This window comes from Delphinapterus leucas, chromosome 3 (genome assembly GCF_059928025.1).
Source record: "Delphinapterus leucas isolate spDelLeu-1000000601 "Yukka" chromosome 3, BTC_Dleu_Yukka2, whole genome shotgun sequence".
In the NCBI taxonomy this organism is placed as follows: Eukaryota; Metazoa; Chordata; class Mammalia; order Artiodactyla; family Monodontidae; genus Delphinapterus; species Delphinapterus leucas.
This window is the reverse complement of record NC_143131.1, coordinates 159,906,087-159,924,354: the sequence shown is the minus strand read 5'-3', so window position 1 is coordinate 159,924,354 and position 18,268 is coordinate 159,906,087. Positions and strand designations below refer to the sequence as shown.

The 18,268-nt window shown below is 43.0% G+C and overlaps 2 protein-coding genes across 20 annotated transcripts in view; one reads left to right on the top strand and one right to left on the bottom strand.

The window, feature by feature from the left end:
• The window catches only part of RUFY1 (RUN and FYVE domain containing 1), a 65,568-nt gene extending 52,434 nt beyond the window's left edge, over nucleotides 1-13,134 (top strand). For 3 of the 7 annotated variants that reach the window (XM_089909827.1, XM_089909824.1, XM_022563404.3), the window contains 4 exons: nucleotides 79-127; nucleotides 273-443; nucleotides 1,807-1,884; nucleotides 2,980-3,616. In XM_089909827.1, the coding sequence (XP_089765953.1) occupies nucleotides 79-127; nucleotides 273-443; nucleotides 1,807-1,884; nucleotides 2,980-3,126 (445 nt within the window). In that variant the 3' untranslated portion in view covers nucleotides 3,127-3,616. Of the gene's footprint in view, nucleotides 1-78; nucleotides 128-272; nucleotides 444-1,806; nucleotides 1,885-2,979; nucleotides 3,617-3,773 lie in introns of those variants that run through there. The other 4 variants (XM_089909828.1, XM_022563407.2, XM_089909826.1 and 1 more) reach the window with 3 other exon arrangements.
• HNRNPH1 (heterogeneous nuclear ribonucleoprotein H1) lies at nucleotides 5,407-14,578 on the bottom strand. Of its 13 annotated transcripts, none has more exons than XM_022563414.3 (14): nucleotides 14,477-14,578; nucleotides 13,863-13,991; nucleotides 12,383-12,538; nucleotides 12,030-12,173; nucleotides 10,408-10,546; nucleotides 9,277-9,455; nucleotides 9,129-9,200; nucleotides 8,940-9,073; nucleotides 8,659-8,794; nucleotides 8,211-8,270; nucleotides 8,060-8,119; nucleotides 7,271-7,363; nucleotides 6,761-6,810; nucleotides 6,052-6,165 (listed from the first exon to the last, which is right to left on the bottom strand). In XM_022563414.3, exons 2-13 carry the CDS (start codon nucleotides 13,957-13,959, stop codon nucleotides 6,761-6,763), a joined length of 1,320 nt encoding a protein of 439 aa, XP_022419122.1. In that variant the 5' UTR covers nucleotides 13,960-13,991; nucleotides 14,477-14,578; the 3' UTR covers nucleotides 6,052-6,165. The 13 variants fall into 13 exon arrangements, with proteins under 13 accessions (XP_022419117.1, XP_022419119.1, XP_030616425.1 ...); XM_030760568.2 differs by having other exon boundaries at nucleotides 8,030-8,119; nucleotides 8,940-9,052; XM_022563413.3 differs by having other exon boundaries at nucleotides 8,030-8,119; nucleotides 14,477-14,577.
• Between the last annotated feature and the right edge of the window lie 3,690 nt (nucleotides 14,579-18,268).

Below are 18,268 nucleotides of genomic sequence, written 5' to 3'. Positions count from 1 at the left end.
GTGGGTTTACTTCGAGTTTGAAAGCCCCTCTAGTGAGGCTATGAATCTCTCTCTTTCTCGCTCTCTTTTTTTTTTAAGGTCAAAGCTGAAGATGGAAGACATCAAAGAAGTAAATAAGGCACTGAAGGTACTGGATTATTAATGTTATTAACATAAGAATCACTACTCGTAGCTATTAGCTTGTGCTAATATCCTAGCATGCTCTTAGGTTTTCTCACAAAAATCAGGTGAGAATGTGTGGTTGATTGGTGGTTCTTGTCACTTATTTACAGATAAGAAAATGCTGCTCAGAGCCATGTAACTTGGCTGAGATGACGATGCTGCAAGTGGCAGGGCCCAAGCTGGAACCGAGGTCCTCTGGTTCTGGTTTCTCTGCTGTCAGCTGTAGTTTGACATTAGGCCCAGATCATAGGTACCCTAATGAAGGAAATGAAAAGATCCAGGTATTTTTTTTTTAATAGTGAGAGTAAGACCTTTCCCTCCAAGTGAGGGGCCAGAGGCCCACTAAAGTGCCCTGTGCCATTTCTGGGAACCACTTAAGCCCTGAGCTGGGCCAAGTTTCTGGACCATTTTGGGGAGGGCAGAGTGGCACACACAGCTAAAGGAGAGCAGGAACATGTGGTCCAGGTGACCCCATGCAGTACCAAGCTGGGGCTGAGAGTGTGGAGAGGAGGGTGCAGGAGCTCCTAGCCTTCAGCTTCAGCTCTGCTGTGGCAGCAGTGCACAAACACCCTCTTCACAAGGCACCCTCCAGCGTATGCTAGAGCAGAGATCCTAATGCCTCTGACTACCAGGGCACCTCAGGTCAGAAGCAAATTGTCACAGCAACTAACAGCAGCCTGGACTTGCAGTTCACATCAGTTTACTGTATCCTCCCTTGTAGACCGAAAGCTCCTTGGATGTCATTGCTGTGAGCTGTTTATCTTTGTATCCCCTGCACTGCACAGAAGTGTGCACAAAACGTCAGCTGACAGTGCCAGAGGAAGGATAAAAATCATAAAATGGGACTCTAGAGCTGCGTGGAACTAGTGAACCCAAGGTTGAAAGCCCTGGGTGCGGTGCTGCAGCTCCCAATCATAAGATCTGTGTCATCAGGAAAGTGGTGGCCAACAAAAGCCAAGGAGCCGTGAAAGTACACAGGGCCCTTGACCCCTGACCACCTCAGTCCCTGAGGCTGAATAAATCGCATATCCTAGTTTTCCCTTAGAAAGACCTCCAAAAGCATCTAAGCCTCAGTTGGCTCCTGGGCAGAATGGAGACATCTGCCTCCCACGATGCCCTGAGGACTGGGGGTCAGTGTGTATGGAGAAGGGCTTACTGTCTCCACAGCATGTTGCCTTCTGTCTCACGGTGGGGACTGTTGTCACAGATTTTCTAGTCTGGCTGACAGGGTTGGCCCTTCTTCCTCCTGCCAGTTCAGGAGGCACTTTGGATAATGTCTCAGCCAGGGTTGGAGTTAACCAGATCCTGATTCTGGTTACCTCAGCCACAGGGCATTTATTGAAAGGGGGTGGGTGAGTCTCAGGTTAAGGGAAGGCTGGAGAATCTGGCTTGAGGACTGGGGGCAACCTGTGGAGACCAGGAAGCCAGAGGGCGGGCAGGCTGCAGCACATGAGCTCCAGCTGTGGTCAGGGTGGGGGACAGTCCTGTGAGGCCACTTCTAGTGGAGAAGAGGCAGTCCCGCAAAAGCAGACCAGGTGCTATTAGGAAGGGACAGCAGATGCTGGGTTGAAAGATGAACACAGCTAAAGGTTCATCAGGAACCAAGCCATAAAGTGGGATTCTGTGGTGTTCTTTCCTCCTCAGGGCCATACTTGGCTGAAAGACGATGAAGCCACGCACTGTAAGCAGTGTGAAAAGGAGTTTTCCATTTCCCGGAGAAAGGTATGTGGGGTAGCCCTGCACTTGCTCGCCCAGGGGCTGAGTTCGTGCCCTGCCTGGGCTCTCCTTCCTCTGGTTCTGGAAAAGGCCTGTGGGACTAGGCCCACTGCATTGTATTCATGCTCACTGGTCTGCTGGCCCATGCAGACAACCTTCCAGCCTGCCCCCTTTCAGGGACCCCAGCCGGTAAGTTACAGGGCTTGTCTCCATCACAGTCCTCTCAATGATTTGGGAGTTGGGGCTGCTTGTTTGCAGAAATGGTCTAAGTGTGTATATCAACTGAAAATTCTTTGGAAGCAATAGGACCAAAATCTAAGTTGGGCAAAAACAGAATCTATGGGGAACCCATGGGCAATTTAAGTCTCAGGACAGGCATCCAAGTGGCACCAAAAGGTAACTGGCAATCTGGCCAGGGCACTTGCCCCCAGTGAATGCCTGTGTAGCCTGCGTTCAGGTTCCGGAAGAGGAGGTCTTGGGCCCAGCCTTTGGTCCAGGGTTGACAGGGCCTTTATTGACCAGTTGGGCAGGACAGGGGCAGGATATAGATCTCACACAAAATAGAGCCTTTACTAAGGCTCCCCACACTGAATGGCCCAGTTCAAGGTCCATTGTCTAGCCTGACTGGGGGAGTGGGGGGCAGTTGGCACAAGTGATGTATAGAGGGACACACAGGTCCTTGTCTTGGCGTCTGCCATGTGCCCAAGGTTCAAACAACAGCCCTGTTTACAAAAGCAAGATGCCCTTCTCATGAGGGGCTGGCTAAAGAAACCTTGGGTCACCACCATGGAATGTAGCGATTGCAGAGAATGAACCCAGGCTCTCTAAGTAGCACGGACTACCAACTCAGTAAGAGCTGTCAAGTCCAACAAAACACAAAGAAAAAAAACTTTAACTCACCCCTCCAAAATTCCATGGATTTTACAGGAACATAAATGTAGAAACAAGGTCTACAAGAACCCATTCCAAATTGGTACATGCCTCACTGATACATGAGGGAGGGATTTTAAAGCATTAAACTTCTAAAGGTCAAACTAGAGCGGGTGTGCAGACCCAGGCAGCTCAGCGTGTTCTGAGCGTGAGTTCTTTTCCATCCTCTAGCACCACTGCCGAAACTGTGGCCACATCTTCTGCAACACGTGCTCCAGTAATGAGCTGGCCCTGCCCTCCTACCCCAAGCCAGTACGTGTGTGCGACAGCTGCCACACGCTGCTCCTTCAGCGCTGCTCCTCCTCCACCGGCTCCTAAGGTGGGGGCATCAGCAGGGCCTGCTTTCTGGACCAGTTGCCAGCCTGTCTTCATGGGCATGGGCAGCCTCAGAGCAGTGCCAAACTCTTTGGGTCTCGAGGTGGCCAGGGACTTGGGAGGTTAGTTTCCCAAGAGAACAAGATCCTCGCCTGGGCTGCTGTCACTCTGCAACACAACATGCAGGAACCAGAAACTGCGCGCCTCTCCTTTCCAAATTGTATGGATTCAGCTCCTCTGGATTGAAATTCTCCCTTGACACCACTGGCTTTGGTTCAGATATAACCTTCATGATTTTGCTATTGTCATTTTTCAGTTTCCAAAGAATTTAACCTATTTTGCAGCAGACCCACTAGTGAATCAATTCCTTTCCCTCCCCGCTGCCCCAGCATGCCTTCCCTGCTTCAGAGTCAAGAAATCTGCTATTTCACACCCTTGTGAATATCCATCATTAGCCCTGCAATAAAATCATTTATTTTTCATAGTCAAGAAATTTGCTATTTCACACTCTTGTGAATTAATATCCATCATTATTAGCCCTGCAATAAAATCATTTATTTTTCACAGAGTCAAGAAATTTGCTGTTTCACACTCATGAATACCCATCATTAGCCCTGCAATAAAATCATTTATTTTTCATTCTGGTGCAGAAAATGAAGGAGAGCTGTGTCAGCTTCACAGGATGCCCAAAGCAACCCCCATTTCAGGACGAGGCCCTTGGTGAGGGCGACTGCCTTCGAGGTGAAGACCTGAGCCTGCTGTGTTCTGGGGTGCAGGCTGCTCTGCCCAGTTGAGCCAAGGACAAGTTGGGCTGATAAGTCCAACAAGCACAGAGAAAGTACCTGTCACCAAAGCCCAAAAGTCGTTCCCTTATATATTTGGGTTGGCCAAAAAGTTCGCTGTTTTTCCTAACATCTTACAGAAAAACACGAATCTGTATGGCCAGCCTCTAAAACTGTGTGCCCAGCTCCAAAGCTGCATTCATTCCAAACTACAGATTTTTACAAGGTTCCAAAGAACCACAATGTTTGTAGAGTTCAAGTTTCTAATTCTAGTCCCTTTTCTTCCTCCAATAAGGCATGTTTTTCAACAAAGATGTTCCTTGTGAAAAACTAGAGGACCAGGGTAAGGAACCCTCCTTGTGTCTAATTCCTAAGACATGGAGTAACTCAGTAAAGATCTCAGGGGCAGCAGCTGAACAGCAATGCTCAACAGTGCCTCCCCAGAAAATTACCAAGTACAACATTCCTGTATCCCCAACCCAACTGAAGGTATGCACCCAGCCTTCAGAGCGCATGTGGGCAGGGCAGGCAGACTGCAGGGCCCTTCACGCATACCCTCACGCAATGCTGCCATCTACAGTCTGTAAATAACGACTATCATTCCACGCAATTTTTCAGAGTACACTCACCTCACCAAAGAGGAAACCTTCAGCAGTCACAGCAAGTAAAAATGTACACGTGGCTTCAAACAGCACAAGCCTATATTCACAGCTCCGATTCTTAACTCTAACCTCAATACAGTGAAATTTTTCTATTAGAGGGATGAATGAGTGGCAATTCCCAAACTAGTGTTAAGTATCTGAAGGGAATCCTAGAACTACACTTATAAGAACTGCTTACTACTTTACTAAACAAATGTCATTGAGTTCTTATATACGATAATGGTTTCAATTACTGATTTAAACGAATCATTTGTTCTCCTAAAGTACAACTTGGTATTCTACTTAAGAAGCTTCGTAAATAAATGGAATAATGTCGCTCTTAAGTCGTTTTGATCTTGAGGAATGAGGTAAAAATAAAGGTTGAAACCTCAATGTGAAAGTTCTCTAAGAGCTAGCTCCTTCTAGAAGATACCCCATATAAACAAAATTCAAAAGATGCCATCAGACTAGGAAGGGGCAGCTCTAGTCAGCCACCCCTTGCCTCTGGCACTTCCTCAGCCATGCTCAGAAGGCTTCCATGGACATGCATAGCATGCAGTGAGGAGACTTCTGCCTCCCCCTTGGCTTTGTGCAAGTGCTTAGCAAGTCAAAGGCAAAAATTCAGATCAGATCCTGTGCAGCCAGGCCAGACATACAAGCCCTTCCACAGGGCCCCAGAGCTACGTTTACCTTCAGTTGCACTGGAGGGAAGAGAGGTCTGAAGACATCTACAAAACGGCCACAACTGCAGAGCCTGTCTGCCACAGCCAGAGACGTGGGCCACTGTTCACCTACGCCCCGGGCAGGAATAGATCACCAAGAAACAGTCCACATGACACTGAAGCACAGACAAGACAAAGTGCAGTTTTTAAAAGGAAGATTTATTCAACAAGTTTCACTTAGCGCAATACACCTAAAAGGAAAATCACAATACAATGAAAAGATTTAAATCAAGGCCTCAGAATTTCAAACAAACACCAAGACCAAAATCCTAAAGTATTGGTATTGCGTCTCAAATTTTCCCCATTAACTTAAAAAAAAGCTTAAACTTACGTGCCATAGAGGTTATTAAATGAAACTAGAATTAACAAACATGCCAAATGTTTCACTTTTAATTGTAGACACAGCTCCTATATTGAGTTTCACAAAAAAGCATGTCTTTCAACAATGCATCCAAACAGTGTTCAGTGTAATGTGGTGTAAGCAACATTTAACATAATTCAACTGCTTTAACCTAAATACACCTACTGCTTAAGTACATCCTACAATATAACTAACTTGAGAAAAGCTGAAAATTATTTAACAGTAACAGATTACTCAACCTAGTTACATCCTAAATGAATGTTTGTGTTCAAAAATACTGAACCTTAAGTCTTTAAAACAATCCTGATTTCCACTTAGAGTAAGCATAAACCACAAGTTTGTATTGCAAAACTGTTAAAACTTAAGTTTTGTTTTTCTTTTAAAAAATGTTGACCAAGAGTCAGTGATCAGGATCAATTACATTCCCCATCCACCACTCATACTGGACATGCTAGACATCCCTCCCATTCCGTTCACTCCCATAGATGCTCGGCTTCCACTACTGTAGTAGCTGCTGTTCACTGTTCCTTGGCTGCCTGCAAAGAGATCAATTTGACAAGTCAGGATAAGTATCAGATTATCAGTCAACTAAAATATAGCATTCCAAGAAAAAGTTTAAAAAGTATACGAGTACAAATGGCTGCTGTCCAAGTGGCGAGAAGCATGTTTGGGAAAAGGGACTCCCGACTCCAAACAAATCTCAATTAACCCCTTTTCTCTGCAGTACCAACTTGCCAGACTCTTGTGCTACCATTTAATTGGATGCTTCAGGATCAACGTGGAAAATTAAGTTTAAAGGAAAACTAGTGTTTTTCAAAAATTGCAAAATTACTTCATGTTGTTTTTAAAGCTAAACAAAGCATTTTAAAAAAAAATTTACCATAAACATTCACAATGTGTCCATCGAATGGCATATATGAATAGGGAGCACAGGGGCAATCTCTTGCTTTTCCTATTCATGGCGGGCAGGAAGTGAGACGACGAAGTTGGACTAAAGGCAACTCACTGTGCCCAAAATGGCAGCCTCCATGGAGTTAAATCAGAGCCATTGCCTGCTATAGAAAGTGTTACTACAACATATCAGTATTTGCTATTGGGAATTTAAATTATACTTTTCGAGAAAATATTTACCTATGCAATGTTTGATTGAAAATCACTGGAGTTTTCCTGTAAAACTTGGTCTGCAAAAGGATTTTGTAGGGTAAGACTATAATACCAAAATCACCATTCTTTAGACCAATTGAAAAAATAATTAATAAAACCAATCCTAGGTTAACTGACTAGTAAATACGGTCCTAAACCCAACCACCATTCTATTATTTAAAATTCTCCCTCCATCTAAAATGGATTTATTGCTAACAAAAAGACAGAAAAAGTGAACAATTTTATTTAATGTTTTAACAAATGGAGGCAGATGTTTTCTGGCTCAACATTATTCAAAGTTGCAATAATGACTATTTTGAATTCATAGAATACTTCCCCCTCCCAATGATTGATTCTGAAAGTTAAGCTATTTCAACAGTTATATTAGGATCAAGAGCATACATTTAATAACCCAATTTCACCAAAAAGGAGCCTGAATATTCCCAACTAAAGAAACCTGCCTGAAACTTACTCAAGTATATAAAAAAACACACTTACCATATCCACTCATGCTGCTCTGGCCACCATAGCCGCCTCCATAACCACCACTCAGCTGCTGGCTGGCTGGGCCGCCATAACTGGACTGGTTTGCTGTTAAGTTAAGAGAACATTAGAACCTTGTTCCTTATGTAATGTGGTACCTGGTGGTACCGGGCTTGTAATTCTAATCTATTATTTTCCAGTCTTGATCTTACATCACTATATATAACCCTCTGTGCCCTCCTTCTGCCTACTGTCTATGACCAGACTACCTTTCTATACATCATTTGAGCTAGTCAAACACTTATAAACCACAAGGCCAACAGCATACACATCAGCAGGACTGAATCCACGTTTCCGTAAGTAGAGGCATTTTGACAAGACCTTATGAAAATGCTTAACTGGATTTAGTGGGATTTCCCCCCATAATTCGATATATTAAGGGTAGGTCAATACACAGGTATCACTAAACACCTGATTATGCCCCAAAATTTATTTTGATCCTGTGTTTTTTGCTAAATATTACTTTTAGATTTATACTTCATACTTATAAACAATTCAACTAGTTTCTTTCTGTAGTCCCCTCCCCCAAAAGTACTTCAAACTTATTTGTTATCTAACAGTTTTATGTAACAACGATTTAAGGCACACATACTATTCAAATCAAAACTTTTCTTTGCCTAAATTATGCTTAACTCCTTATATATAACTTAACTTATATAATTGACTTATACAGATATAAACGTTTTGGTTTTTAAAAAAACTAACGATATTTACACAAGCCCATGCCTCCCATCATTTGGCTACCATAAGCACCACCGCTTGCTCCTGCTGTAGAATTCAAGAAGAGTTCTACATATCTGTGTTCTGAAATGAGAGAAAAGGCATACAAGGTTAGCTTAAAAAAAGACACTAAAGTGATATTTACACAAACCCATGCCTCCTAGCATTTGGCTACCGTAAGCACCACCGCTTGCTCCTGCTGTAGAATTCAAGAAGAGTTCTACATATCTGTGTTCTGAAATGAGAAAAAAAAAGTTGAAAATGTTTGTTGGTGAAAGAAAAAGATAAGCACTTTTAGTTCTTTTAAGTAGATCTGTGAACTATAAGTACTTTTAGTAAAAAAAAAAAATTCTAGCTGCTTCTCTCAGGTGATTTACTTTATGCAAGTTTCAAAAAGCAGTCTTAAACATTCACCTAAATTGCTTTGTCAGTTAAGCATATACCTTAGTCAGTGTTATCACAAATTTTTTAATCACACTAACTTTAAAAACCCACACACTTCTTAAACATCCCGTAGAACCCTATTATTGGATTACAAATCTTTCTCATCCTTACTATTCCTTTATCGTCATCAGTCACACAACTACCTATAAGAGACCTGAAGATCCTTAAATCACACTTACGCATATTTGCTTTGTCTTTTGACATAGCTGCCACAGCATCTTCATGAGTTGCAAACTCGACATCTGCTTCACCAGTTACTCTGCCATCGGGACCAATTTCAATATGTACTCTCACAGGGTTGAGTGGTGAAAAAAACTAAATATAAGGTATTTCAGAGAATCAAGTCAAATATTGTTACAGGAAACAAAACTTTAACATGCTGCTTCACTTAAGTAGAATAAGAACCATGTTTTTACTGTTATACTGAGATATACAACTTATGAATTTATCCTACACTTACATTATAAATGTCATTCTCAGTAGCTCTGTAAGGTAATCCCCGCATGTGTACACAGTGTCCTGTTGTGCTCTGGAAAGTAGAGCCACCATCCCCGTATCTGTGATCTGACATTCCTGAAAAACAATAATTGAGGTCTAAATGAACAAGAGTTAAGTATCCCTCAGATGAGAAATTCAATTCTTACCTTACCTCTTCCAAATCTATCTGACCCAAATCCATAGCCATCATTATAGCCATTATAATCATCATAGCCTCCATAACCTGAAAGGCAAGAAGTACAATCACTAAATAAGTCACATAAACAACAGACCTCGTGACACCTGCGCAACACACATACCTCCACCGTACGCACCACGCCTCATCCTTTCAAAGCCAGCTCCTCTTCCAATGCTGTTATACCCTCTGCCAGCCCCAGGTCTGTCATAGGGACCTGGCCGCTGCATGGCCATAAGTTTTCGTGGTGGATCATAGTGAGTTCTAACTTCAGCTCGACTGCTCTTAAAGATTTCGATATACCTAAAGCATTGTTCAAGAGGAAAGGGAGTGGGGAAGGGAGAGAAAACATTAGTTCATTTCATACAGGTATTCAGTTACACAGAAAACAATGTAGTCATAGCCATGAAACTGACTAATATTTAAAGCCAGATTTCTTATATTTGTACAGGCAATGACCAGAAATTCACTCAATTTTAAGATTTAATGTAAACTTTATAGAAAAAAAATTCACTCCTCTGAGGCAGAAAGCCCAACCTTAGGGGTAGAGAGGAGTACTGTAAATAAATGTCTTAGGAGGGAAAGAATTCCACTCAACTTTCAACATTTCATGTCTTAAATCCATTGGCATTATGTATAGCAAGTGAGCTAAAAAGCCAGCCTCCACCAACAGTCTAGCCCACACTACACATTTCCTTCTGCCAATAAATACCCCAGCCTATGCTTTTAGTAGGAATCAGCATAGGTAAGCGCATGCTTCAATGAAAAATAGTCACAAGCAAAGAGAATAAAACCTTTTGTGACAATTTCTTGAAAGCTATGCTTATTAATACATATGCAGAAAACATTTATACAGCAAGAAAGTTTGTTGCATTTCAACTTTAAAAACAAGATCAGAAAGTATCACATTTTCTTATGGTAATATTAATTTACTAGGTGGAGTTATTACAGCTAAAGCCAGGTTTGCATTAACATTTTTAAAACCATAGTCTCTCAACTCCAGTGACTGGGGTTAATTAGGAATCCTACAAAATTGTGAAGCAGACCAAATTAACTGGGGACAATTTCAAAACCTATAATTTAATCTGAAAGCACTATGGGACTTTGACATAGGAGAAGTTTGAAAATTGTGGCAAAACATCAAGTAATTGGGACTAGGAATCAGATTTTCTTCCTTGATTCTAAGCAGAGAGAATATGGATTTAATTGTTTACCATAAGAAAAGTGACAAATCCAACCAACCATCCATCCCCACCTGTGCCCTATTCTTTCCTTGTGTTTCTTTAGAGCCTTTTCAGCTATTTCCTGTGAAGCAAACTGCACGAAGGCCTCCCCCGTACTCCTCCCCTGGAAGTCCACCGGCAATGTTATCCCATTTGGCACGATTTCCAACCCTTCAACCCAAGGACAAATAACCCCAGTAGGGGGGCAATATTAACATCACAAGCCCAGAAATGATTCTTCTTATAGCTTTAAATACACCAGAATTTTAACTTTAGGTGAACGGTATGCTTTCAACAAGTACTCTTTAAAAATTCATTGCAGTAATATGAAGTTCCATTATAACAAACTATTAATTCTTAACACACCCCATGACATGGTATGTAAGAAAAAAACTTGCTGAACACAGGATGCATTAAGAATTCAACAATTAAGAATACTTATTTATTTATGCAACTTAATGTTGAAAATTATACAAGAACTTAACAAATTTTCAAGCATTAAAGACAACAGTTTTACTAAATTCAAGATACACCTTTTACCTCATTTCATATTGCAATGTTTTAAAGTTAGTGGAACTTCAGTTTTAAGAAATTACATATTTAAACATTTAATATACAAATTGAAACATTGTTTAGTCATATAATTGACAAACATACAATCTAAGCTTTCAACAAACAACTGATCTAACACAGCACAATCATGCACTCTTATGCTCTAATAGTAGTAAGATTCACTTCTGGAAATTCCGTCTATGAAAAATCCTTTCCGTGGAAACATTCCCAAGCTTACAAAAAGGACTTAAAGCACTTTCCTAGAAGATATGAAATTATGTTCATATTTAACGATGTTGACAGATAGCATTCAATTCTCACCAATTTAGACAAAAACAATAAAAACAGACTTGATTGCAAAAATTCTGGCAAAATATTAGGACTTGATATGTATCTAGTTAAGTCAAGATTTTAACACATACTACACTAAACCATGAAAGGATTTCTTGTTCTTAATTCCAGTTTATCACAACATGAATATTAAGCAACAGTATTTAAAATATATGCTCTAACATTCTGCTAAACATTCAAATACTTTAGGCCCAAAACAATTTCAAAACACTTTCTGTACTTCAGATACAAAGACTACATTCAACCCACACTTATATTAGATTGACTTTCAGTAAGTTTAATTCCCTGGCTAAACCAATTGTTTCCGTAAGTTTTTTTTTTTATAAACAGAATGAGATTAGAGAATTTCTGGTCCCATGACCCAGTGTCTCTTACAATATAGACACTTGCCATAAATTACAACAACCTAACATACTAATCTAATGTTAAGGGATCTTACCTTTAACTTGAAGTACTTAGCTGTACAGCAATGTGAGGAAAGTAGTTAAGTTGTTGAGGACAATCCTCAAAGATCTACTCTGAACTACAATACTAAATATAGGCAGTTAGCATTTTGGAAGTACTTAATTAATCCACCTTTAAGATGGGCTTAAATTATTTGAAGGTCTCCAGGAAAAAGAAAACATTAATTCATCTGCATATACTCACAACCTGTTTAAATATCTAAGCTACTCAACTTAAGGTCTATTCAATCACATGTTGCCAGAGGCTAGCCAGAACTCACTGCTCAGCAACAAACAGGACTACATACCTGAGAAGAACTGAACAATTTCTTCCTTGCTACATCCAAAGGGGAGTCCTCTAAGCCGTACAAAGCCATCATTGGCCGTGTCAGGACTATTTGGACCAGTATGCTTCAACACCCAATCCATTTCAACGTTGTTTGACTTGAATACTGAAAGAGGTGCTTAGAATTAGTCAACTTTGGAAAGTTAGAAAACCAAGTTCAGACTTCCTGGGTCTTTAGATAATCTAGGTAGAGCTGCCATAAACTCTTAGATGACCATTTCCATGCGGTCAAATACCTAAAATTCAGAAGGGGTAAGATAGATTTCTATTGGTTTAATGTTTTATTTACTGTTACTAGGGCAATGTAAATCAAACCTTCAACATATCTGTGTCCCATAGTTTCTCTGTCTTTTTTCAGGGCCAATTTGACTTCATCTTCTGATTCAAGTTCAACAAAAGCCTCGCCACTCGGTCTGCCTTCTCTGGTGTAGATGAAACGAATACCTTGAGCCCCATTTTGAATTTTGCAGTCTGGAAAGAAAACAACTGTTAATACAGAATTTAAAACTAAAGACCACCTCTGGGTGATGAAATGCCTATACACACCCCCACTACAAAGCAGAGCATTTGCAAAGCCTAAAATGAGCAAGGTATTACTAACTCCTAGGGTGTCTCTTTCAGTAATTAAGCAGTTTTCCTCTCATGACCAAACTTTCTTATTCCCTAAATATATTCCCAATCCATCAAGAAAATCCAATACTCAAAGCACTTTCTTAATGAAGTTATCTCCAAGTCCTCACTATTCAAGTGTCCATTAAACATCCTTTTTATAACTCCTCAGTAAACTTTTACGTCTGGACCTTGTGACTTTATGGCATTTTCTGAATAAACGTGGTTTGGAGTTTTGATTTAGGGTATTTGACAGTTTTACCTTAACTAGCAGCAACATTACAATTTCTTGCTCGTATCCGAATTGCAGGGCCAATACTCACCTGAAAGGGGATCAATGTTACCAAGCTAAAATGCTCCAAGTTGCACAGCTGAAGCCAAACCCAGTCTTGCCCACTGCAAGGTGGCTTCCAGTGTACTTGGTTCTTGTTTTACAGGTCGCTTTCCGTTACACACACTAAATTCAGATAGTAAGTCAGTACTACAATATCCTTCCAAAGCCTGTAAATTTCTCCCAAATATATCTTTCAATCTCATCTTACACTAATAATGAGAACAAGGACATTTGGCAGACGTTATTCAGGAAACCTACATACTGGGGAAAAAACTACATAGGCAAGAAAACTTTCCTGGGCTTCAGTGTCCTCAACTGTAAAGTGAGCCAGATCAAGAACTATGAGAAAGAGCTCTTCAGTTACAAAATCTTGATTAGGAAAATTGTCTGAAATTAAAAAATGACATTTTATCTTTCCAAAGCAGAATGCCCCTTTTCAAATAAACGCCAAAACTGGAAAGGTATTATATTTGTTCAGCTGCTGGTCAAAGTTCTCAAGGTTGAAAGGGAAACCCCATCTATCCCCATTTATCCTTTCTAAAAGACATCCACAGAATGCCTAGTACTTAATGAAAAAAAAAAAAAAAAAAAAAAATCCGCCAGAGAGGCCGCATTCCCCCAAGAGGGCCGGGCGGGTGGGGCTTTCGCAATTTCCATTGCGTAACAGCGGCCGGCCGGGCGCGAGCAGGACAGCGGGAACCGCTGCCGCCCGCGCCCCACCAGGGGGCGCCCTGGGCTCTGCCCCCCCACCCCCCACCCCGCCGCCGCCGCCGCCGCCGCCGCCGCCGCCGCCGCCGCCTCCCCGCCCGCCCTGCAGCCCGGGCTGAACTCCCGCCTCCGCTTCAGACTCACCAGAAAAAAACCGCTGCACTTCGTCGGCCGAGCAAGACCAAGGCAAGCCCCGGACCTTCACCACGAATCCCTCGCCGCCTTCGGTGCCCAACATCATCGTCTCTTAGGGGGTCCTGGCGTCGAAACAGCCTGCAAGATGAGAATGAGGGTCAGACCTGAAAAATGTTAAAATTAAACAGCCCTCTGATCTCGAAACGCCCTGCCGGCCCGCGGCGCCTCCATAAAGGTCGAGCCCGTGCGGACGTTCCGACCCAGGCGACTCCAACACCGAACGCCCAGTTGGCCAGCGGCCGGGTCCCCGAGGCCGCTCTGCGCACCAGGTACCAGTGCCCCAAGCCGAGGGGGCACCCGGCCTAGCGCCAGCGTGGAGGCAAGGAAATGGCGGCGGCCGCTTCCGCTCCGCCTCCTCCGACATCTCACACAATAGAGTCGGCGCGGCCTGCAGGCCTCAGCGGCCCTGCCAGGACTAGGCGAACCATTCCTGGTGTCTAACGGCAGCCCGCACCTTGCTAAAGCCCCCGCAGCCTCTACAGAGACCTTGGGACAAGAAATCCTCGGAAAACTGGTAGCGTCGGGGGCCGCTAGGTGGTAAATATGGAACACCAAACACTCACCTGCACACACAGCTTCGGCGCGGCTGAGACGAAATGGCTAACGGGCGCCTGCGCAACCTAAATAAGGCCCTTTGAACAAGCTCTGCGCACGCGCAGCTAGGTTCCCGCACCGCCCCCTTGCGTCACACAGAGCTCGGGCGCATGCGTAATATTATGAGCCGGCCCACCTCCCGCCAGTAAATTATTATACGCATGCGTATTGGGGTCAGCCCCGCCCACCTCCTTAAACCCGCCGGGCTTTTTTGCGCCTGCGCCTTACCGCGATTATTCGAGCCTTAGCGGTTTGAGTTTCACGCGCATGCGTCTTCCTTCAAACCGTTCGCTCGACTTACCCGCCAGAAGGGGGAGGGGTGTGGCGGCAATTAGTTCCCTACGGGAACAGTACCGGGCTCTGGGTTGTGATGAGGTGTCCGTAGCCTATTATCCGCAGTCCTAGCAGACCTGAAAGTACAAGTGCTCCCCTCCCTCGCGCTGCCTATACTCCTTTTCTCCCTAGAGCCATCCCGTGACAAACTGGGGGCTGCGGGACTGCATACTTCCTGCACCCGAAGCCACCCCCGCGGCGCCGGGAGCATGTCCAAGTCTTTCGTGCCGCCACTGCCCCTTACCTGCCGCCGTTGGGCCTGGGGCCCGGACCCCAGTCCTGTACCCCGCTTTTGCCCTAACGAACTCCCACCCTGCGACCCCCGCTGCCTCGCCCCGGGGTCGGCCGGCTGGGCGCTCGCACGAGAGGGGGTCGCCGGATGCGCGTCCCGTCGCGCCTCGTGAGCGTAGGGTAAGCCGCCGGTGCACGCCGGTCTTCGCTCTCCCTAGCAGGTTCCCCCTTAATTCTCCCAAAGTTAAGTAGATACTGTTATGTCCATTCTCCAGGTGGAAGCCTTCAGTTCGGCAAGATTCCAGGGTCACCCCATGTGCGCATATGGCCCGAGACTAGTGATGTTCGTGATTTCCGGCAGCACTGCGGAAACTGGGACCATTCCCGTAGCCTTCCAGTCCTCCCCTTGTCTGATGCCGGCTGTCCTCCCCACCTCGGCCTGGTGGACACATGCAATAAACACAGGGGTACCACAGCGAAGGCCTCTCTGAGTGTCACCACGGGAAGATGCAAGTAAAGCACGTTTTCGTCCCTACAATGGTCTGGAAGTCGTATCGGGTTTTAACAGGTTTGAGAAAACTGGAGAGGACATCAATGGAACAGGGAGAAGATGATCCAAGATAAGGTCCCACACGTAGGCGAGGCCCGATCCTAAAAGGCCATTTAGGCCTTGGCAAGGGTGATAACTCCAAGCACACGAGAAGGCTTTGGCAGGTCTTCAGCAGGGCGCAATAGGACCTGTTTGAAAAGGAAAACTCTGTTGCTGGGTGTGAAGGGGACTCAGACGGGACAATCATGGTGAATGATGCTCCTTGCCCTCAATTGCAAAAAGAGCTAGAGGAAATAGAGGGCATTTTGGCTGAAGTCACCAAGATGTGGGATTCCCAAGTCTTACAGATTGAAGGTCTATCTCTGAGTGATTCAAAAGCAAAAACAGTTTTTGCTTTTGGGTGCTATCTCTCCAGGACATCACAAAGATATCTCTCAAGGTTTCTTAATAGGTTACAGCATTTAAGAGCTCTGGTCTAATAAAATGACCTAAGAAGGGAGTTGCCTGGCGGTCCAGTGGTTGGGACTGGACCGAGGGCCTGGGTTCCATCCCTGTTCAGGGAACTAGGATTCTGGAAACTGCAGGGCGAGGGCAAAATAAAAATGACCTAAGAACACTAGTTTCTGATTAGATGAGGGGAAAACCCTGATCCCCCTGGTATTGCATTATAAAATCATGTTTTCGGGAATTCCCTTGTGAAAGGACTTAGCGCTTTCACTGCCGTGGCCTGGGTTGAATCCCTGGTCCTGGAACTAAGATCCCACAAGCCGCGTGGCCAAAAAAAACCCTAAAAAGACACACAGTATATCATGTTTTCGCCCTTTAACAACACGGCTACACTTCTAAGATTTGTTTGTTTGTTTTTTGGCAGCCTGGCTTGCGGGATCTTATTTCCCTGACCAGGGATCGAACCCGGGCCCTCAGCAGTGAAAGTGCGGAGTCCTAACCACCGGACCTCCGGGGAAGTCCCTAAGATGTTTATCTTTCCTAAAGTTTTCTAGGATTTTCTTCCATGATAAGTAGATGTAATGTATAATCATCATAGAATATTAGATCATTTCCTCAGGATAGATTTCTAGGAGTAAAATTATTCAATGAAAAAATCTGAATATTTTTAGGGCTACTTATAGTAAAAGGTTATCGCACTTGACAACACTCTTCAGCAGCAGGTGAGGGCTCCGTATCCCTTCGTTTTGCTGGCATTGAAATTTTCCTTTCCTCTAATCTTTGCTAATTTAATACTGAGAAAAACCGTATCTCTAATTTGCATGTTTGACTATTAGTAAAATAGAATAAATTATATACAATTAATGCTGATTCCCTCATATAAATTGTCAGTTCAGCTTCTTTCTCCAGTGCTCTTTTGGTCTTTATTAAGACTATTACCTTGGCCATAATTGCCCCAAACATTTTTCTGTTTGATTACCTTTTAATTGTTGTTGTTTTTAATGTTTAGACATACAGAGGTTTTTAATTTTGGTGAAGTCAAAGCCCTGGATACTTTGAGTTTGCCTTTAAGCTTAGCAAACCCTTTCCTATACAGAGATGAAGCACATTTATTCATTATCTTTTTCACCAATTCTAAAGCACATTTTTTTCAGTTTAACCTCTCAAAACAGGGATGTGCCTTAAGAACCAGTGGCGCGTCCTAGTTTAATTGGCGAAATTTTTTTATAAGTGGTACATAAAACATGGTGTGTCTTAAAATTGATGACCTCGGGACATCCCTGGTGGTCTAGTGGTAAAGAACCCGCCTTCCAATGCAGGGGATGAGGGTTTGATCCCTGGTCAGGGAACTAAGATCCCCCAAGCCACGGGGCAGCTAAGCCTGCACACCACAACTAGGGAACAAAGATCCAACAAGCCACGTGGCTCTGACACAAAAAAGTAATGACCACTAAAAAGAGTCATAATAGAGCTGGAAAGAATGCAGGGAAGTGCCATGCCCATTGGACTGTAAATCGGTACACTAGAGGGCTACTGGCAATGTATATTCAAGGTCTTAAAAATACACTTACCTTGGACCCATACATTCCACATCTACTTTTGCACAGATTTAAATTTGTAAGAATGTTCATCACAGCGTGAAATAGGTAAATTTTAAAAGCAACTTAAATGTCTAATGGCGTATTGAATAAATTATAGTACAACTTTATCATGCATTGTCACCGGGGTCAATATAGCCTCCCAAGGGGGCAAAATTGGTTCTTGATTGTGGGGAGAAGAGTGAATACATCTAGGCTATTAACAATGGTTTTTGGCCACGGTACCTAAAAAGATATACAGTATATCTATGCTATTAACATTTCACATGGGGGAGAATTAGGAAAAAAATTGTCTAAAAAGGTTCCTTTGGGTGACAGTCATAGGAAAAAAAAGTTGAGAAAAACTGACCTATATAATGCAATACTTTGCAGTTTTTTTAAATGGTGACTAGAATTATATTTTTGGAAAGATGTTTACAATATTCATTGAGTAAAAAAAAACGAAACAATAATTATTATGCATTATTATGAAGCAATAATACAGTATGGCTCAACTTCCTGGAAATATAAGTACACACATGCATAAAGAAAAATTATACATATATGGAAAAGATATATGTATAATCTTATACATATATAAAAAAAATTTTTTTTTCTTCTTT

Coding starts and splice junctions, on each gene's coding strand:
- HNRNPH1 (XM_022563409.3), bottom strand. CDS start 13,959: ATGATGTTGGGCACCGAAGGCGGCGAGGGATTCGTGGTGAAGGTCCGG. Junction 9,201..9,276: donor GCGTGGTGCGTACGGTGGAG/GTATGTGTGTTG, acceptor CTTGCCTTTCAG/GTTATGGAGGCTATGATGAT. Junction 8,271..8,658: donor AAAAGACAAAGCAAATATGC/GTAAGTGTGATT, acceptor TTCTCATTTCAG/AACACAGATATGTAGAACTC.